Source organism: Pimephales promelas, chromosome 4, assembly GCF_988280905.1.
Source record: "Pimephales promelas chromosome 4, fPimPro1.hap1.1, whole genome shotgun sequence".
NCBI lineage: Eukaryota > Metazoa > Chordata > Actinopteri > Cypriniformes > Leuciscidae > Pimephales > Pimephales promelas.
Window position 1 is genome coordinate 1,814,236 of NC_142772.1, and position 23,476 is coordinate 1,837,711.

The 23,476-nt window shown below is 33.4% G+C and overlaps 1 protein-coding gene across 1 annotated transcript in view; it reads left to right on the forward strand.

Moving 5' to 3' along the window:
* The window catches only part of astn2 (astrotactin 2), a 432,572-nt gene that overhangs the window by 234,168 nt on the left and 174,928 nt on the right, over positions 1-23,476 (forward strand). The window contains exons 8-10 of the mRNA XM_039661894.2: positions 16,478-16,562; positions 18,359-18,433; positions 21,352-21,489. Coding sequence (XP_039517828.2) covers positions 16,478-16,562; positions 18,359-18,433; positions 21,352-21,489 — 298 coding nt within the window. The remainder of the gene's footprint in view (positions 1-16,477; positions 16,563-18,358; positions 18,434-21,351; positions 21,490-23,476) is intronic.

Below are 23,476 nucleotides of genomic sequence, written 5' to 3' on the forward strand. Positions count from 1 at the left end.
GTTCCCAGTCCAAATATCAAAAAAAAAAAAAAAAAAATTCTTAAATCAAGATGCATTGACTAAAGTAGTAAAATGTCACAAATCAAAATGAAGTGAATCTTCAGAAAAGGGAATAGGCAAAGGCAGCTGAATCAACGAGAAGCGTACTGTTTGCAAGCCACTAAATATCCTGGCTTGAATGAGGAACTTGATCTTAGTGTGTATCTTTGATGTTCAGTTGTTGGATGTTGGATGTGTGGTTTTAAATCCATTTTTTTTTTTGTTTTTTTTTGTTGGATGTGTGGTTTTAAATCCATTTATTTTTTTTTCTTTATTTTTTTTTAAATATTATTATTATTATTATTTTATTTATTTTTAATTTATTTATTTTTAATTTTTTTATTTATGTATTTATTTATTTATATATATATTTAAGTACAACCCAACAAGGTGAGAAAAAAATATATATATATATATATATATATATATATGAAGAGTTCAGATGCAAAAGCCTCTAAATGCCATTTGAAATTTTCTTCTTGAATGATGATTTTTATCAAACTTGTATATTTAAGTTCAGTAATTTCACTTAAATGGCAATGATGATTACCTATTAATTGTTATTTAAGTGAAATTACTGAACTTATATATACAAGTTTGATAAAAAACATCATTCAAGAAGAAAATTTCAAATGGCATTTAGAGGCTTTGCATCTGAACTCTTCATATATATATATATAATATATATATATATATATATATATATATATATATATATATATATATATATATATATATATATATATATTTATATTTATATTTATATATATATATATATATATATATATATATATATATATTATATATTATATATATATATTTTTTTTTTTCTCACCTTGTTGGGTTGTACTTAATTAATTAGTTAAGTAGTGGTAATGATGACATCTGCTGTCCCATTTGTGTACTGTTACCTGAGCACCTCTGTTGACAGATGGAGATTTCTGATTGGTGGACTGTTGTTCTGGATAAACACTCCGCCGTGAGACATCTAGCCTTTATATAGATATCTATGGTGGGGAGGGACATGAGAGTTGTAAACATTCAAAATGTTGCCTAAATCCACTCAATCTGCCAGATTTGCCGACTGCAGCTTTAAAACAAGCAGTTATTTGCCAATTTGGTAAGAAAAGTAATCTTGTTTCTGTTTGAATTACAGTTTCTGATAGTTTGTGGTTGTTCTGTTTCTTCTTTAAATGTGGGCCTAGTGTTGTCGTAGATCCATTAATAAGTTGAAATAATATGCAGAGTATGTGCAGTTGGAAAAGCAGGACTACTTGAATATCTTACTGATACTGGACATTCTCCCATTTTTTAATGCATATACGTATATTATAACCATAAAACAGTCTTGCATGTGCATGGATTGCCATTCAATCACTCATGTTTAACAATGGCGAGCGACCCTTGTTTATGTGAGCAGTTAAGCCTAGATTTATCACTGGACATTAGTCAGTGCCACACATGCACAATTACAATCATTAATATTAGCAGAGTGCATAGCAATAACAATACACACACAGCCCATTAAATCAATCAACACATGGCGACACATGCATTGTTCTTACTGGATCATGCCGTATTTATGATATTTAAATGACCAAAGAGAGCTTCGGAGAGCAATCAAAACTCTATTGATGTTTTTCTTGGAGTGATAGTCTAAAATCATTGATTTGCCTTCCGTATGTAAGCGTTGAGGATGGTGCTGGAGCTGTAGAGATATTGTCATGTTAATGAGAGAGTTGTAATCTCTCCAGCTCAGTACAGAGAGCGATTCTGTGCTTAGCGTCAGCTGAACGCTCGGTCAAGAGCCGATGCGTTCCTCTCTTCATCGTGTACCAGTTGAGTCCTCTTCGAGTCTCTATTTCATCTGCTCACTCAGCCATTTACACTCCAGGCTTGCCGAAATAATGTCCAATCAGAACAGCAGCCGAATAAAGGGGGAGCCGACAGATGGAGCCGCCACTCGCTTCATTGTTGTAGCTTCTATAACTACCATGTATAGATAGCAGAGGTGTTTTTTTTGGCACATGTACATTTAGTGTACAATGGGATTATTTTTCGCTTTTCACTTTAACCGTGTGTGCATGTAGACAGCAGATACACCACAGTGCAAAAGCAAGCAGTGGGAAAAGAGCATGAAGCCGATGTTTAAGGGATAAATGCACACTGTAAAAATTATAACTGTCAACATTGAACATTTGAGATTTCCCGGAAATCCATCCCCAAATTAAGGGATTTTTGTTTCTTTTGCATGATTCTTACCCTCAAACTTTAATAATGAAGCACTAACCATTAAAGGTCTAAAGAGTTTATATATAACTAGCCTACATATGAGAGAGAAAGAGACAGTGTGTCATTAATATATATATCTTTGACCAAAATAACATATTTAAATGTTGTTTTTCCTCAAAAAAAAAAAAAAAAAAAATATGTATGCCATAAAATACTTTGAATGTAACTCGACACCCTTGCCTCATTTAGTATATGTGGTTTTATGAATATGCAAATGCAAACTCGCTCACTCACTCAGAGATCCACTCATTGACGATCACACAATGATCTGATTGGTTGCAAGCTTGTTTGTGACGTCAGAACCGTGTTTTTGAGACTGTCTTTGGTTCACTAAGCAGAAAATACTCAGCAATGCTGTCCACTTATTAATTTACACATGGTTTGTATTAAAGCGTATTAAAAACATCACATAGAAACATTAACAACATTAAAAGCTGGATTTACACCACAGGGGGACTTTAATATTCTCTCAAAACACAACTATCATAAATAAATAAATAAATAAATGAAGCAGAAAAACAGTCATAGTCATAATTCACAATCAACATTATATATATATAGCAGTATTATGTGGTCTAAGTAATGTTGTCTATAGTATTTTAATGGCCATTAAGAGAGCTGGGGTTGTAATAATATTGCGGTAATTGAATACAACTTTTTCTGTGTACTGTTAAAATACACTTGCATGCAAATTAGCTCCAAGTTCTCATCCAAAGGGAACACTAATCACAACAATGGTGACTTCAAACATTGTTTATTTACGCTATTATCTCACAATTCAGTTTTTTTTTTTTTGCTGCGGTAATTTGAGTTTTGATCACAACTTTGATCACATGAATAAATTACACTTTACTATATATTCACATAGAAAACCGCTGTTTTAAATTGAAACATTATTTGACAGTATTACTGTTTTTTACTGCATTTTGATCACATAAATGCCGCCTGGGTTAGCAGAAGAGACAAAAATGTTACAATCCGTCCAGTACCGAACGTTTGTGTACTTTCTCACTTTTGAAATTGATTGGACATGATGAGTAATCAATATTTTTGATATTTTCAAATCTATCTGTCGACTACTTGAGTTACTGAAGATTGTGACTTTAGCATTACTTTACACTGTAAAAAAAATGTGTTCAATTTACGGTAAAATACCGCCAGAAATGTACCGTTTAAATACGGTAGCAAGAATTTACGGTAATAAGATTTTACAGACTTAACTTAAAATTTACGGAAATAAACCCTATTTAATTATCTGATATACTGTTAAATTATCGACCATTTGAAGTGTTAATTTATGTTTTATACCATTGCACTATACTGACATCCATCAATCACAGCAGTAATGAGAGTCACATGATGAATGCAAGCTCATCACATGTAGATCTTTCACAAGAAACTTAATATTAACAGAAAGAAGCTGCACAGTCTCATTCACTCAAACATTAAACACCATCATGGTAACACACAATAAATTTTAAAAAGGCAATACACATTAATTTAACAACATTAAATTTCACATAAAACCCTAATGTACCTAACTGATTAGAAAAGGACTAAGCAAACTATGAAGAAACAAGTTATTTCAACAAAAATACATCAAGTGTGGAGTGTCACGCAGGGAATTGTGGGAATGTCAATTTACGTTTTTTCACTGTAAATTATACAATGAGTTGTTCATTTTCACTTTAAAAATTGTAAATATAACAGTACTTTACTGTAAAATTACATGAAATTTCCCATAAGATCTATCACACTTATTTACCGTATACAGTAAGGAAAGGTTCTGTTAACCAATTAACAGTTTTTCACTGTAGTCTTTTACTGTTAAAATCACGATCATTTTTTTACAGCGTACATCATCTGTCATATTAGATTAAAAATAATAAATATAAATAAAATAGCTTATTGGATGTTAGTTAATCTTAATGTGTGATGTGCAACTGACACAAATATCTTTTACTTTGATTCTTGGAGTTCATAGCCCTGTTTCAATGCTCTTATCTCACGGTAAACACTCTTCTCTGATATCTCTCGATCAGTCCCACCCACACACACACACACACACACACACACACACAAAGGCTATCGTTGTTTATTGCTGCAGATGGTTCGGAGACCGTTCCAGGCTTGCTGACTTACAAACACCGGCGTGAGAGAGCCCAGCGAGCGCTGATGACCTGTCATAAACAGGAAGCCGGATCATATTCATAATCATATTCATTCTAAATTCATATCCTGCTGCTGTGATCACCCAATGAAAGTCAAATGTTTGAGTGCTCGATAAGACGCCGGCTGTGGGACAATCCAACGCACGCCACACACAAGTAAATAATGGGGAAACTGCATGAAACAGTGCAGTAGAGAGTGACATTGAGGACAAATAAACTGACACACTGATGCATGTGAATGATGTCAAGAGTAGAAACTGGAACTTAAAGCTGCACTGTGTGATTTTTACCCCCATCTAGTGGTGAAAAGGTTTATGACCATCCAGTGAATATTAGTTTCTCTTCCTCTCAATTCGGATTTCGTTTTAACTCCTACGGTGGCCAATGTAGTCAAAGATTAACATGGCTTCCGGTTCGACCTCGTCCATGAGTGTTAACTCAAACATAAACGCGAAAGGCGACGCTTGAATAAACGGGTATGTCCCTCTTTGGCTAATGTACTTTCAAGATGGAGGGGCAACATGGCGACCGACATTAGAACCCCTTACCCGTATGTATTTTCAATGGCATATTATACACGCATTGCTTGAACGAAGTAAACATACATTAATGAGCACATATGTTTTTGAAAGAACTAAGTGTTTTTAGCTAAGAATAAACTAAAAGAGTTACACAGTATAGCTTTAACGTTTAATCCATAAAGTTGTTTAAGATGTTACTATATATATATATTAAAATATTTATATTTATAAATATTTAAATATATAAATTTAATATTAAAATATTTAATCGCAATTAATTACATTAATGTCGTAGTTAACTTGCGAGGTCACGGGCGACGTAGCCGGAAGTACAGAATCAAAATCGTCCGACGTCGTTGTTTTACCTTTTTTTGTTAATTTGCACGTTCAACCTATGCGTTCAACTTGTTAACACTGACTCTGTACTTCCGGCTACGTCGCCCGTGACCTTTTGAACGTAATTGCGTATTACGTGACGTTACAAACGCGCCTCACAGAATAGAGCAAGGCTAGCATTTGTTCATTTACATTGCAAGTTAAATTTTTGGAATAAGTTTTGAAATAACCGATCGTTTCGCATGATAAGACCCTTATTCATCGTCTGGTGTCGTTTAAAGACAGTTGAAGCTGCATCTGAAACTGTTATTAACTGTCTTTTGGACCTTGGACCGTCTGGTTCCCATTGAAGTCCATTATATGGAGAAAAATACATGTGTGTATATATATATATATATATATATATATATATATATATATATATATATATATATTAGGGCTGTACAAAAGTTAATTGCGATTAATCGCATCCAAAATAAAAGTCTGTGTTTACATAATATATTTGTGTGTGCTGTATATAATTATTTTGTATATATAAATACCTATGCATGCATGTATATATTTAAGAATTATTTGCGCTTACATTCTGTATATATTTATAAATACATAATCTATATTATATAAATATAAATATTTTATATATTAATAACATATTTTCTTAAATATATACATGCATGTGTGTGTATTTATATATACAAAATAATTATATACAGCACACACAAATATATTATGTAAACACAGACTTTTATTTTGGATGTGATTAATCGCAATTAACTTTTGCACAGCCCTAATATATATATATATATATATATATATATATATATATATATATATATATATATATATATATATATATATATATATATATATATATATTTCAACTAAATTCTGTTCTTTTGAACTTTATATTAAACAAATAATCCTGAAAAAAACACAACTGTTTTCAACATAATCATAAATATTTCTTCATTTCAAATCATATTAAGAGTGATTTCTGAAGGATCATGTGACACTGAAATTTGGAGTAATGATGCTGGGAAATGGTTTACCAGGAGTGTAAACTGGAAACAAATCAATCAATCTGCTGCGGTCTGGCTTGTGTTTAACTTGAGTTGGTTGGGTTTCCTGTGTTTTCATTGATTTCCATGGTGATTGGTTGTTTGGTTACACCTGTTTCTCGTTTCCTTTCATTGATTATTCTTTGTGTTTGTAGTCTTGGTTGTTCGTTGGTTGTTCTGTTCATGTATTTTGATCCCTGATTCTCCTGAGAACCTTAGGCCCTGTTTACACGAGAACGCTCGCGGGTGAAAACGTAAAAATATTTGATCGGATGTGCCTTTCGTTTACACGTTTTGGGGGCTTAAAAACGCAAAAAAGTGAAACCACCCTCCAGAGTGGAAATCTTAAAAACGCTCCACCGCCTCGTTCGTGTAAAAACGCAAAAGTCTGCTTGACAGTGGTGTTGTTGCAGTATGCACTCCTAGCCGCCTGAAGTGCATACTACATTGAATTTCACACACTTTTGCGTCTCCATTTGCACGCGGATTTCCCACACAAAACGCTCGTCTAAACGCAGAATAAAAAAAGGCCACTTTTGCATTTTCTCTTCAGAATCGTTTCCGTGTAAACATAGCCTTAGGCTACGTGCAGTCTGAACGAAATGTGGCCCAAATCCAATTTTTTTGCTCTTTTTTTTGTCATGACGTTGTGAACTGAACTAAGCACATTTTGCAAAAATAAATAAATAAATAAATAAACAGGCTTGCTTTTTTGTCTTGCTATATTTAATGAATTGATTGAGAAATACTAAGAAGGTTGATGTCTAACTTTAAAAAATTTATGAAGAAGAGGGTAGTGAAAGACGTCCGAGGTTTGCATTTAAGGGTTAAACAGAAACAAAATCATAGCCTGCAGTGTAATTCCAGTGAACTATATATGAGGATGAGTAATTCACCACTGAATTTAAATAAACGGAGAGTTGTGCGATGTCTGGCGTATCTCGACCACAGCCAGGCCGAGTGTTATCAGATGCTTCTCTCCGTGTCGAGCGAGATGGAGAATGTGGCGATAGAAGACTCTTGTCTTTCCACACACACACACACACACACACCGAGTCAGAGAGCGTTCAGCCGCCCGGGCCCGACGCCAGCCCAATCTCGGCCCACAACCAGCTTTTGATTAAACCGCAAGGTCATCATCTCCGATTCTCTGCCCTGCTCTCCTCTCTCACGGGCGGCTTGAGAAATATATGTTTTGCTCACGACTTAATAAAAGCTAGCCAAGCCTCTCTTGTATTCATCCGCTATAAATATTCCTCGTTTGCACTCTCTCTCTCTCTCTCTCTCTCTCCCACACACACACAGACAACTAATAGAGGACAAAATGGCTCTGTCATTTCATAGTGTTCAGAGTTTATCAGCCCTATTTTCTCTCTCTCTCTACACTTGTCCATATGTCTCTGTGGGAGTGTAACATGATAAATCTTCTCAAGGTCCAAAGGCGGAATTGCTTCCCTCGGAATTGTGTAACGCCAGGAAATATTCATCCGAACAACAATATCTCTTTTCCAGTGCCCACGCGGTGAACCTTGAAATCAGAAAATTGGCCTTTCACGAGAAGCATTTTAATGAAAGCATCTATTAATCACCAGAGTTCAGATATTAAAAAGACAAAAAGCCTCTGATCAGAATCATTGCTGGAATCTCTGCTTTCGCCGTCGGGCCGTGAGAAAGAGACGGCACGGTGCCAGTGTTGTTTGGGCGTGCAAATAATCCCACGTGTCAGCAGGATCCACTCTGATGCTTCATTCTGAATGTTAAAGAAGGACACCAGGAGGCCTTTATAATGGAAATGAAGAGTTGAAACAAATGAATCTGTTCTTGATCAAAGTGCTGCTAAATTATATCCAATGGCTAAACTATGTCTCTGACAGCGCTGATCTGCAAATAGAGAAACGAATATTCCCCCCACTCCGTTTTCAATAATACAAAATCGTTTTAAAAAAAAGTTGTAATTTACATCAACCTGCATAAATACGCCGTCCAGCGCCATTATGACTGGCCGCTCACATGGCATTAAGCATTTTGTGGCGCGTAATGTGATGTTTGAGAACCTAAAACCCTGTTTCTCCCCGTCGACACGCCAACACATATCAGAAATCCCCACTTTGGGTGGAGTTTTTAGAAATAATAATTTTCTGTGGTAAAACGGAGGCCAAAACACATTGAGATATCTGTCTTTCCTTTGTGTAAACGGTGCATGAATCCCTCATGCGATGTGTGCAGTAATGCTTGATATACAGTATGACTGGAAAGGAACATTTAAAAAGCCTTAAAGGAGCAGTTCACTTTAAAAAAAAAAAAAAAATGCAGATTATTTACTCACCCCCATGTCATCCAAGATGTCCATGTCTTTCTTTCTTCAGTTGAAATTAAATTAAGGTTTTTGATGAAAACATTCCAGGATTTTTCTCCATATAATGGACTTCAATGGGGTCCAAACGGTTCAAGATCCAAATGAGAGTTTCAGTGCAGCTTTAAACGACACCAGACGATGAATAAGGGTCTTATCTAAGAACCTTCAAGTCATGACTCGAAAAAAGATTCGTTCATTTTGATGAACGAGTTCGAACTGGAGAGTCACGAACGCTCATCACAGAACAGAGCAAGGCGAGCATTTGTGCTTATAAAACGTAAACTTTGTTATTTATTTTTGAAATGGCTGTTCGTTTCGGACCTTGAACTTGAATTGGTTCTTATTGAAGTCCATTATATGGAGAAAAATCCTGGAATGTTTTCATCAAAAACCTTAATTTAATTTCAACTGAAGAAAGAAAGACATGGACATCTTGGATGACATTAATCTGCAATTTTTTTTTTTTTTTTTTTTTTTTTAAGTGAACTGCACCTTTAAAGGGGTCGTATAATGCCATTTTTGTACAAGTTAATATGCATTTTTAGGGTCTAAATGAAAACTTTGTAATATACTTTTATTAAAAATTCTCATTAGTATTTTGAGAAAAAACGAATCAAAATCAGCTCTGTTTTCAGCAAGCCGTTTCGGTGCATATGCCTTTAAATAATAAACCCCGCCCCTCTGTTCTGTGGGCGTAAACGCATATGGAGTGTTGCCTTGACAACAGTTGAAGGATATTTTGGAGAGAGAACGACAGCGGGAATCTCTGAGGACACATCTGTGCAACTGTATCAGTTTGAACCGGAGTCTGACACAGAACACAGACACGGCCGCAAAGAAGTTCGACAATTAAGGCTCGAACAGGACGTTTCTGAATGTGTGGTTAACGTAATGTCACTTTGATCTATCTTTGTATGCACTGGCTGGGTAGAGTAGTGATATACGAACGCTGTGTGTTTACTGATGTATACGTTAGTTCTTTGACAGATTGGCGTTACAACTACTGGTCAAGAAAAACGTTTTCCCGCGATTTGCAAAGATTAATCTAAAGGCTAATACAACTTTACACACTTCTTCTGGAGGTGCAGCAGGGACACGAATAGTTGGTACCGATTCTTTTTTTTTAGGAGCAGCTTCTTAGCAAAACCAATAAAGCAGTCTGCTGAGAAATGATTCGCGCAAACAAGAAAGTATTGACGTTGATCGTAGGGAATGTTCCCTTCGTAAACAAAACTCAGCCACTGCGTCTTCAGCGGGTCAAATTTAGGAACATCAGAATGATTTCTGTGTGTGTTATTACACCGAGAACAGAACAACACAATCGCTTAGACGCCTTTCTGATCCAGTGTATCAACAATGACGGACTGATGACAGCTCACTCAGGGGTGCATTTCCCGAAAGCATCGTTAGCCAACTATGGTCGCAAGTTCCGTCGTTACCAATAGAGTTCAATGGAAATTGCGACCAACTTGCGACCATAGTTGGCTAACGATGCTTTCGGGAAACGCAGCCCAGGGCGGGTCTGTATTGAAACACTGCTGTCAATCAACAACCGTGGGAGGGGCGTGATGACACAGACTTGAGGGAATTTATTTTCATCATATTCTGGGGTGTGTAACGAATTACAAATATTCAGGATACTGTAATCAGTGTAACCAACATTAATAACCAACATTTGTTCTTTTTGTGCATTGTAAAACCTGATGAGTTAGTTCAACTCAAACCGTTTGAGGAAACCGATTGCCTTAAATCATTTAAGGTTATTAACTCAAACAATTTGAGCAAAAAAAATATTTGATTTGTTTCCAAGTAACTCAATAACTTATTGTTAAGATAACTTTGGTAAATAAATTTAATAGTACTAATTAGTTACTATAACTTAAATCTATGTAGTACACTGTAAACCCGAATAAGTAAATGCTAACATATTTTAAACAGTATGTTATAAGCACTTACTAGCACAGAAGCACCTGCTGTATGAGCGTAATAATATAAAGGGATAATTTGCTCTCAAATCAAGCTGAATGCACAACTAATCCTAAAGCCAACATTAACAGAAATTCTTCAAAATTAGCATAACAAAACATTAATCACTACTAAATCTCACACTTAACATTAATCTTACACACAAAAAACAACATTATATTGCACCTAATTTTAGCATTTACACTCTTTTTCGAGTGCCATTGGCAAAGCATGCTGGGAAATAGATATCCCAGCCGTTTCAGTTAAACTTGAATTCGTCTAAATTAAAATAAATAATTTCATAAAACTCAAAACAATGAAACACTTCAGTTTACTTAAAATATCATGTAAACTTGAAAGAAAAAGAAAGTGCTAAATACTCATAAAAATTAATTTAACTGATTTAAGTTTGTCCTACTCAAACCAATTAATTATTTTGACTGTTAGGGTTTACAGTTTTACCCATTTCATTTAATCTACCTTTATTTAGCTTGAAAGAAAGTTGTATTAAAGTGACTAATGTTTTTTGTTTTTTTTTCACACTGTAAAATGTGAAGAAACTGTTTGCAGTGAAAAAAAACGTTTTCATTCAGATAACCTGCATTATTTGAGCCGAGGGAATGAAGGTGACCAGAAACATTGATGATTGTGCGAAGAGCCCTTGAAAGTCAAAGAAGTCCTTCAAAGAGAGTCACTTGAAACTCTTTCCAACGTTGTTCAAAAAATAATTCAATGACTTTAAAGTTGCTCTCGCATACACAATCTCGCTTCAGATATAACCTTCGGAGGACAACCGTTTATAGCCAATCTACCTACAAAATAGTTGAAATCATCATTGAGAGTCGTTTGATTGAAAGCTTTAAATCACAATAATTGGGACCAGCACTTATTTCCACAGAAGCGTTTTACTGCATTCGAAGCTTCATTTGAAAGATGGAAAGGCTCATTTTCTGCCATGTATAGCAGAAGGCCTGCGTCCTCGCTGATTTGATGGTACAGGTATCTGTCATATGCGTATGCGCTCATGGGAAAATGAATTATTAAGCACTTTAAACTAATTGCTTCTGTTACTGTACGTCTGCGTGTGCAGTTTCGCTCGTACTGCCAGACATTTGTGCTTTTTTTTTATTATTTCATTTTATCTCTTTTTGTTAGAAGTGCCGGTATTAGGTTGTGTATTGCTTTGCCTCTGTCTCTTTTTATTGCATCTGTAAAACATATTTAGCATATTCAGGGTTTTGAAGTTTGTGTGCAATGTTCAGGTTTGTATTAGATGAACGTTTATTTTACAATGTCCTTATGTTACATGTACTTATTATGGTAATAACAGTAAATTATGTATAATTACAAGCAAATAACCCTAAACAAAACCCTAAATTTGTATGTCGTTAATTAATATTACTCAATATTATTTGTGTAAGGGAAAATTTTAGATTAGTTTTTATTTTCATCATATTCAGCGGTGTGAATTTACTAATTACAAATATTCAGGATACTAATCAATGTAACCAACATTTATAACCAAAGTTTGTTTTTGTACTTCACGTTCAAAGTTCATCAAGTCAGTTGTGGACGCTGCCGACAGAACATAATTATTTACAGAGATCGCTGGAGAAAATATTTAATGCTAATTTTTCCTTATAAATTTTAGAACTTTTAGAACAATTTATACATTTATATTGAATTGTAACATATTCGGTAACACTTTACTTGAAGGAGTGTGCATAAGACTGACACGACACCATAACCATGACTTGACATATTTCTTGAATATGAAGTAGGGTTTATGCATGTTTATGACAACTGTCCTTAAGTGTATTTCGTGCAATAATGACATTTTTAATGCAAATATGACATTGTTTAAGATGTCTTTGTTATAATACAGTGTTTTCAACATAATTTGGAAGTCCAACAATGGAAACTTGATTGGACAGTGTTTGACAAGAAACCAGTCGTTTTTATATGTATTTATTTATTTTATTTATTGTTATTATTATTATTATTATTATTAATTAATTAATTAATTAATTTATTTTATCACAACTGATTTTAAATCTATTATACACAGTGTATATATATATATATATATATATATATATATATATATATATATATATATATATATATCCACTGTGTATAATAGATTTAAAAACAGTATATATAGGGCTGTTAAATGATTAATCCAAAATAAAAGTCTGTGTTTACATAATATATGTGTGTGTAGTGTGTATATATAAATACAGACATACATGTATATATTTCAGAAAAAAAAAATATGTTGTTAATATATCAAATATTTACAATTATTTATAATATTAATTTTGTATAAATGTATATAAAGTATATACATCCAAATATGTATTAAATATATATGCATATGTGTGTATTTATATATACAAATAATTATACACGCTATATTATGTAAACACAAACTTTTATTTTAATCGTTTCACAGCCCTTATATATATATATATATATATATATATATATATATAATAGTGATGTTTTTACACTGCAAATACTTAAAATAGTTTTTCCCTGTTGTTTTAAACATAGATGCAATTTATCACTGATATGTTATGTATTTTTAAAAAAGTTGTCATCACACTTTAAACTGTTGGAGGATATGGATACTCTTAATATCTAAAACAAATTTAAATGTAACTACTTGTTTCAGAACATTCAAAAGTAACGTTCCCGTAATGTTGGCAACATGATAAAGGATGGACTGATTGTGTTGTCCCAGAGCTGTGTCATAAATTGCAATGTATTATTATTAGTTGGTCATTACTGTATGTTAGTTACGGTTACGGTCAGCAGCCGTTGCCCGGTTCATCTCCTTCACTCTCTGTGTTTGTGGAATAGATGTGCCTAAATGTGCTTGTTTTCTGAAAAATAAGCTGTGAAATGAGAGCCTTGAAATGGGATGAATATGACTATCATGGTGGGAGTACAGATGGGTTTATATTATTTCTAATATTCACAGCTCATGAAATATGAATGTCTGTCTGTGCGGTTTGTAAAATGACTTTTCTCATTGTTTCGTTTCCCCTCCAGCCAGTGCTGGTATTAAAATGATCATTCATATTCAAGTGTGAAGTAATGTATCTTTTCTGATTGATTTTCAGATTTGACCTTTATTTTAATTTATAGATTATATGTTTAGAATGTTAATTAAAGAGTATGTTTTAATTTATCAGTTTTAAGTTTCATATTTGTGTTTGTTTATGCAATTTCAGAAAGTATCCTGGTTCCAAATTAATAAAAAGCGATGATGAGTTTTTAATTTTAAAGTTTCTCCTGATTAATATTAATGTATGACTAGAGCCTCCTGAGATTAATTTAAAATTGTAGAAATTAATTTGCCTTTAGACATGAAAATTTGTAATCTTTAAAAAAGCAAAATAATTAATAAAACCAACTCACATGAAGTATTTTCACTGTATGTATTAAATTAGAGGCTCCCAAAAATAATTGTCATCATTTATGCACGCTCACTTGTTTCCGGCATGGGGAAGAAGAAGAAAAACACGAAGGCCTTTTTTATATCGCAATGTATTTTACATAAAATTCATATTTTACATCTCACAATTCTGGCTTTTTCCCCGCAGAATTGTGTAAACTCACGATTGCAAGAAATAAGTAAATTATGAAAAAGAAAAACAGGCCATACAATCTTAATCCTAATGCACACATTTACAAATTAGGGGTGTCACTCTCCACAAACCATTTTAACACTAAAAAAAGTAAATATATTGGAATATTTCAATGACATTGGAATAATTATATTTTTAAAAAGTGTATCGAAAAGGTGTTTCCTTAGTTAGTCCAGGTAGTCTTATCTTCGGTGGTTCTGTATTTTCCATCACTACATGTGTACAGTATTTTTAAATGTGGTTTGAATATATCAATTAATTAGGAGAAACTGAATAAAATTAAGGTCTAATACTTGATTATGTTGTACATAAAACAAAATATAGGCTTCACAATACTCGATAATGTTCTACACACACACACACACACACACAAACTACAAGCTACTCATAGGAGGATTACTAGATTAGATACAATTATTTGTTAATACGGCTCCGAGTTGCAAGATATAAACACAGCATGTCAACAAATAAGGCGGTGAGAAAAAAGTTGTGAAATAAAAAAAAAAAATGTTGCAAATGCCTTTTTTTTCATTTTATTGTTGTTAGTATTTTTAATTTTGTGGTGGAAATAAGCTTCTGTACTCCCATTTCACTCTAAACCTGTGTCATTGTTTGTCAGTTTTGTTTAAACGACTCAATAAATCACATAAAGACTCAATCATAAATTATTGATTGTATATTTTTTCGCACATTCATTATGCAGGTGCAATGCAAACATATTTACACACTGTAAAATAGTGCCCTGTTGAAGTTTTGCTACATGTTCTTTATTGTTTTATTCTCGTTGATTTATTCTTCAAGGAGAAGCACTGAATTTGGGTGAATAAGAGGACTTATTTTTTTTTTTTTGATGCACATAGTTGTACATTAGCACGAATGTAGCTCAATATGGATGTAATTAGCCTATGTGACAATCAAATTTGTTTTGGTTAAAATTCAACAAATAATCCACTGTAAAAAAAAAAAAATATTTTCAAGATTTGTTATCACAACTTTTTTTTTTCTTTTGTTAAATCAACTTAAATAATTTATTTAGTTGAGATAACTTATTATTTTGAGTTTCTGATGATTTAATCTCCTTCATTGTATTAATTCACTTTTTCCAGTTCAATCAACTTAAAATTTTAAAGCAACCAGGTTACTTACTTTTTTTTTTTTGAAGTTAAACCTACAATATATTTTTACAGTGTAATCATAATCTCAATATTGATCAAAATAATCGCGATTATCATTTTGGCCCAAATCATCACTCTAAAAATGCTGGACCAAATATGGACAAACCCAAACTCTGAAGAATGCCACTACGGTTGTTTTGACTTTTTTTTATTTATTTATTTTTTTTATTATTATTTTATTTATTTATTTATTTTTATGTATTTGGTTAAAGGTCCACTTTGTATCAATGGATAATATGGGCGTCATTCTCCACATTGGATGGTGAGGGGTGAGAGACTGTGAATGTATTGTAAAAATCAATAAAAACAAACTTTGAACTAAAATGTAATTTAAAAAAAATGTAACTCAACGGCTGGGTTTGTCCATATTTGACCCAAAGGTGGGTTAAAACAACCCAGCATTTTTTAGAGTGATGCCGGCCTAATAGTGATAAATGTCCAAAAATGCTCCTACACTCTAAAAAATGCTGGGTTGTTTTAACCCAATTTTGGGTCAAATATGGACAAACCCAAAATGTTGGGTTAAAAAAGTAATGTAAAAATTTAACCCAACGGCTGGGTTAGTCCATATTTGACCCAAAGTTGGGTTAAAACAACCCAGCATTTTTTAGAGTGTAAATATAGACCTTTTATTTCGGGGTGGATGGGAATATGGGAACATATATCCGTGAGATTGACGCACCAATCCCGGCGTATCCGTATCATTCCCGTATCCTCAGCTCGTAGCATCACCTTTGGAGAGCGGAGTACTTCTGTGATGTGATAAGAGTGATCTGATAGTGGAGGTGTCGGAGACTGATGTCACTGTTCCCGGCACAAACTGTACTTTAAAACCCTTTTGTCTGGAGCGACTGCACATGTGTTGAGGGATCAATGAAGATAATCTGTCACTGTTGTGCTCTCCGCAGGGGAATGCAGCTGTCTGGAAGGTTACGCTCCTGACCCCGAGCATCAGCATCTCTGCGTTCGCACTGATTGGGGCCGCAATGAAGGGTGAGCGCTCCGTCAAACCACTCCGTCAACGCCTCACGAACAGGGCCAGCTAAACACAGGGAGATGAGGAGGGGGAAGAGAAAGACCGCAACACAGAGAGATATGATCCATCACCTCACCTCACCTCACCTCACGCCAAGTGTAGAAACTCCTCTTCCTGACTCTCGCGGCGCATGTTAATGAACTCGCTCAGCCAAAACCTCAGCACAACTTTCAAAAACATGAATCTTAGTACCATTACATGCACATTTCATGGTGATTTATCAGGTGCATTGAAGGAAAGACTACAATATTACAGACATGTTCAATTTCGCAAATATGTGTGACCCAAGTCGCACGGCTATATTTGTTATTATTATGGGTCAAAATGATCGATTTTTCCTTTATGCCAAAAAAATCATTAGGATATTAAGTATATACGTATATTCCATGCAAATTTCCTACCATAAATATATAAAACATGCATTTTTGTGAGTGAATGCAGCACAAGCGCGAATATTTAACGACTTTAAAGACGATTTTGCACCCTCAGATTCTAGAGTTTCAAATCTCATGTATCTTAAAAAAACATACGTCAATGGAAATCTTATTTATTCAACATTTAGATTAGGCCTATGTATAAATCTCAATTTCCAAAAATTGACCCTGGTTTTGTGGTCCAGGGTCGCGTATATGCTCATGTCTATGATGTATTTTAACCCCCTGGGAACCAAAAACACGTCCTTGCGTTTTGATAGTTTTTTTTTTTTTTTTTTTTTTTTTTTCACATAGCTGCAACATAGACTTAAAATACTCTGTCAGTAATGGTCAAATAAATAAAATCAATACATGATTATAAACTATAGAGGGTCTTCTTTTTGTGTGTGTAAACTCTTATTAACATCAAACCCTTGTGTTTTCGTAAAATAAATAAAATAAACAGGATGCGCTTTGAGCTCACTCTGTCTTCAAATCTTTCTGAAACGCATAAAAAATGAGCTGTAACTCAGTAAATACTTGTCACAGAGACACGAAAGATTTCTCTTTATGAAGCTGAAATTCTCTTCTTTTAAATGAAATATAAAATACAAAAATACAAACATGTAACATACATGTTGTTCACATATTATGGTAGCCATGTTTGTGCTAAATCAACCTGTGCCATTAATATGTTTATAAGCAACTTATGTCAGGGCATGTCAGAACATCTCAAGGACCCCAAATACACCTTGGTCCCCAAAGTGAGATATTTCAAGCATTTATTTGTTGATGATTATGGATTACAGATATGAAAACCCTAGATTCAAAATTAGAATATTGTGAAAAGGTTTTCAGCCATAATCATCAAAATTATAAGTAACAAAGGCTTGAAATATCTCACTTTGCATGTAGCGAGTCTATATAATATATTAGTTGTAAAAAAAAAAAAAGTAATCACAACATTTTTCTTTAGTCAAATCAACTTAAATAATTTATCTGGTTCAGATAACAATTTTTTATTTATTTTTATTTTTATTTTTTTTGAGTTTTTGATGATTAAATCAATCTGCATTGTATTAACTCATTTTTTTTCCCATTTCAATTAACTTAAAATTTTAATCTTAATTTTTTAATTAAGTAACCAACAATATTTTTTTACAGTGTATCTTTTATTCGAATTTTTCGAGTTTCACCTGTGAAATTATACCGGTTATCGACTGTCAAATATAAATAATTATCGTTATCAGCCAAAATGTTCATGTCTTTGCATCTCTACTTTTCATATTTGTCATATAAATCATGTTTTGTGTGTGTGTGTGTGTGTGTTCCACCCACAGTCCATGGCCGTACTCAAACCTGGAGAGAGGCTATGACCTTGTCACAGGGGAACAGGCTCCAGAGAAGATTTTCAGGTAAGCACGACTGCAAAAGCAGATCTGTCTTCTGAAAGAAGGTCCCACGCTGAACATGACAGTCCCTGGGGCGTCCCGGCCCGGGCATCAGCCCACCTCACGCCGAACACAAGACTTCACAGATCGCCTGCGGGCTTCACTGTGGCTTTCCTGATAGGATTTGCCCTAGGCATGTTCCTCCTGAAAGAGGAGTGAGTTTTACTGGAGCTCTGGGTCTAGTCCCGTTTTAAAGCAGGGTCACGGCTCTGTGCATTTATTTTTCATGTGTTTGAGAAATATGGTGGCGATAGAAAGGAAACGAGGACAGGTCACACACCGCAGAACGTCACTTTAGATTTGGGGAGTCTGGAAAGCTTCTGTCCATAAAGATCTGATGTAACTCGTCCACAATCTGAACGATGCGTGTCGATCAATGGAAATATGTGGCTGTCTATATTTCTGTCAAACTGAAGTACTTTGGGTTTATTTAGCTGCCCTTTTCAGGACACACATCCACTGGAGGCAACAAGTGGGATCATTTGGTTTTGTATTTTTGCAAATTTAGATGCAAAATCATGCAAAATGCTATTTCATGGAAGTTTCAAAGTGAAAATATTAAAAGATCAATGCTGTATTGAGTTTCTTCACCTTCACTAAACCCGACCCTAAACCAAACGCATAGTGTTAACAAAAGGTGCGCAGCTATCAATAGAAGCGGTCACAGCCGTGTTTTATCGTTCTTGACCAATCAGAATCAAGGATTCGAACTAACCGTTGTATAATAATCAATAATCTCTCCCTATAAAAGTAACACAATAATTAGGTGTTCATTTCAGCTTGAAACTGCAGTGAATCATATAGTGAGTCACATATTTCCAGTTATTCACATGTATACAGTTTAGTTGTTTATAGTTTCTGAGCAAAATGGGTTATTTATTTGATATACAAACTGTTATTTACCTAATTACCCTGAATATAGTGATTTCAGCCATTTCGTCTGAAACAAATGTGTGCTTCAGGCTGGTCAATTGCATAATTGTAATGACAATATCTCACATTAAACTGCCTCTTAATTAAACACGGAAATGAATCCCTATCTTTTCAGAGTAGAAGCCTGAGCTTTTCTCTTTAGGTCTAAACGTGAAGGCGAAAATAAATGAAATTTATATCATCCACTCACCCGAGCGTCTTAACCACCGGCCTGGCCGAGGTTGACTGATAGTGGACGGAGGAAGGCGATCGATGGCCTCTGAAGTGTCAGCTGATGGGCTGGAGCACGGCTGGGCGATCGCTGTCTTATTTATGAGTGGAAGTATGCATTGATCCCCGAGTAATTCAGATGTGGCTGTCTATACTCGAGGTCAGGAGCCGGCGGTGGAGCCCTCGGATCAGATCGCCGTGATATATGATAATAAGGGTGCATGTGTCATCATACAAATTTAATTCACAGAATACAGATTCAGGGGTTAAATTAATATTGAATTAGCTTGATTTTCTTTCAGCTCCTCGGTATACCTTGAGAAAATATTGGTGTTGAATGGAAAATTTATATATAATAAGTCCATATAATATGCATGTGCCATTTGAAGGAAAATTTCCCTAAAGTGAGAATTGATTGATTGATTGATTGATTGATTGATTGATTGATTTGCATGTTTGTTTGTTTTTTGGAACTGGGTGATTAAATAATGATAAATAATTGCTTTTAATTTTTGATGTATTTTTAGATTTAATTTTAGTTTAAGTTTTTATATTTTTATATTATTTTATTTTAATTTAATGCAATTTTTGTATTTTTTTTAGTTTTTCAACTTCAATATATATATATATTTTTTATTATTATTATTTTTTTAAGGAAAATTTCCCTGAAGTGAGAATATGGTCATGATTGATTGATTGATTGATTGATTGATTGATTTGCATGTTTTTTTTTTTTTTTTTTGGGGGGGGGGGGTTTGAGCTGGGTGATTAAATAATGATAAATAATTGCTTTTTATTTTTGATGTATTTTATATTTACTGATTAAATTTTAGTTTAAGTTTTTATATTTTAATATTATTTTATTTTAATTTAATGCATTTTTTTTATTTTTTTAGTTTTTCAACTTCAATATATTTTTGTTTTATTATTATTATTTTTTTAAGGAAAATTTCCCTAAAGTGAGAATATGTTCATGATTGATTGATTGATTGATTGATTGATTGATTGATTGATTTTGTGTGTGTTTTGGAGCTTGGTGATTAAATAATGATAAATAATTGCTTTTTATTTTTTATGTATTTTTATATTTACTGATTTAATTTTAGTTTAAATTTTTATATTTTAATTTTATTTTAATTTAATGCAATTTTTGTTCGTTTTTTTCAACTTATTTTTCAACTATTTTTTCAGTTAGTCGTCTAAGCAACAATTCCATTGATTATATTAATTATTATTTTATTTCAGACTTATTTCAAGCTTTATAGCGAAATGGATTATTAATAGTTTTAGTTTTAGTGAGCAATAATAAGACTGACACTTATCTCTGACCCTTACTGTATCTTTAAGACTTTTGTATGCAAATGAATTGTGGTATGATTGGCTAAAGCTCTTTTATAGGCTGTGGGTTCTGAAATTAAGAGTATGACTACACTGAAGTCTTCCTTTTTTTTTTTTTTTTCCCATTACTCGACCCATTTCGACTGGCTTGTCAGCCTACTGTATATTTCCTATTTCTTTATCTTTTTTAAGTTATGACTGTTTTTTTTATGAAACACCTTTGCATATGTCATTATCACACAGCTACTGTCTAGTTTGACGGTCTTTATTATATATTTGAAAAACAGATCTTCTCCTCCCAGGGTCAGTGTGGGTTTCTTGTAATATTTTTTTGTTTTTATTCCCGCATGTTACACACAGTCATTGACATTCATCTGACGCGTCACACTCTTTATGTGCAGGTCCTCCTACAGTCTGGGTCAAGGCCTTTGGCTGCCAGTCAGCAAGAGCTTTGTGGTTCCTCCGGTGGAGCTGTCCATCAACCCAATCGCCAGCTGTAAGACGGACGTGTTGGTGACAGAAGACCCTGGAGAAGTGCGGTGAGTTAATCACAGCTCAAGAACACCACCTGTGTGTACAGTACACACTAAACACAGTATACTACACTAAACACATTATAAACTATACACATTATAAACTATACACACTATACACAGTGTACAGTATATATACACAGTATATATATTTATATATATTTATATTTTTTATATATTTTTTTTTTGAATGAAAGATCAAAAGGATAAACAATGTGGATTTATGTTTTACTGCCATTTTTTTATCATATTTACCAAGGGTATGATTAATTCTGTTCCGGAATTACACTGTAAGTTACACTGTAAAAAATAGTTTCAAGATTTGTTATCACAACACATTTTCTTTTGTCAAATCAACTTTATAATAATTTATTTAGTTGAGATAACTTATTATTTTGAGTTTCTGATGATTAAATTAATCTTCATTGTAATAACTAACTCAATTTTTCCAGTTCAATCAACTTAAAATTTTAAGGCAACCAGGTTACTTACTTTTTTTAAGTTAAACCAACAATATTCTTTTACAGTGTATGTAATCAGCTACAATTTAACCAAAAGAAACAACTTTCTTTGTACCTACAACTCGTATACTATAGAGATACTCGGCTCACGGTTCCCACAACCTCCTATCAATCACCCAGAACACCTTAACAACCACTTTACAACTGCCTAGCAACACCCTTGCAACCAATAGAGCGCAACAGTCGGGTTCTGCGAGTAGAAACTGCTTTCATTACCTCTAAATTGATTTTTAACGATAATTTATTAAACATTAAAAGACACCCCTACTGTGATAAACGATGTTGTTAATCGATGCTATTTGTTGCTGTTGAAGCCGTCAGCAATCACACTGTTAAACTTGATCACTTTAAAAATAAGCTTCAGCATGTTTAACAGCGTAATTCGTGGTGAAAAATTAATAGTGTAGCTCCACCCATTCCCATAAAGTGTAATCAAGACAGTCTCCCTATACTTTAATATATATATATTAGCTTTGCTTCTGTATTTTATCGCAATGCTAAAAAGAGAAAAATGAAAAATGATCCTGTGGATTGTTTCAGACTTAGTTATTAATAGACTTGTCAAAGGCCTTTATATGACACGGCTCTTGCCTCTTTATTTCTGATAGCTCCACAGATGCTGTTGGCTGAAATGTCCTCAGGGAAACAAGCTATTTACAGTATTACTTTTCTTTCTTTTTTTTTCACAACCAAGCTGTTTTCACCATTATTACAAACACAACATATGCCAAGGTGTTCTTATGGTGTCTGCAGCACATGCTCCAATATGGATTATTAAATATAATATAAGAGCAGCGGCATCACGCAGATATATATATATATATATGTGTGTGTGTGTGTGTGTGTGTGTGTTAGTAGGCATTAGTGCCAGTCCTGGGGATACAGCTTTAGTTTGAAAGCTTAAAAGGGGATCAGTGTTGAAATGTCCAACATTATTTTATTTTTATTTTTAATATAATGGTAGTAATAAACCAATTGCAGCAAAACTTGACAGCTAGTGATGACCATGCATTTTTGAGGTATAAAAAAGTCAGATGACCCTTGTGAAAAAGTCCACTTTATCACACTATTAAAATAAATAGTTATTACAGAAATAATATAATTTTAAAAAGTTTCAATTATAGAATTGTATGCTATTTGCGTACAACACTTTGGTCCATTTGAATGCATGAAAGTGCTTTAAAAATAAAAGTTGAGTTAAAAATAATATAAGCGGAATGTAAGTTATTAGACAATTGCATGTCAATCGCTATGCTAAACTAAAATGTAATTTCTATTGAAACATGCATGTTATGTATTTAGATATATTTGTAATTACACATTTGTAATGATCAAGTTGCATTTTATAGCATATTTAAAATACATTTTACCTTAAATGTAATATTGAATAACACTACAGTTAAAAGTTATGATCAAGTGCTTGTTCTTTAGTTTGTTAGTCGACATATCAAAATAAGTTTTAATTTAATTAA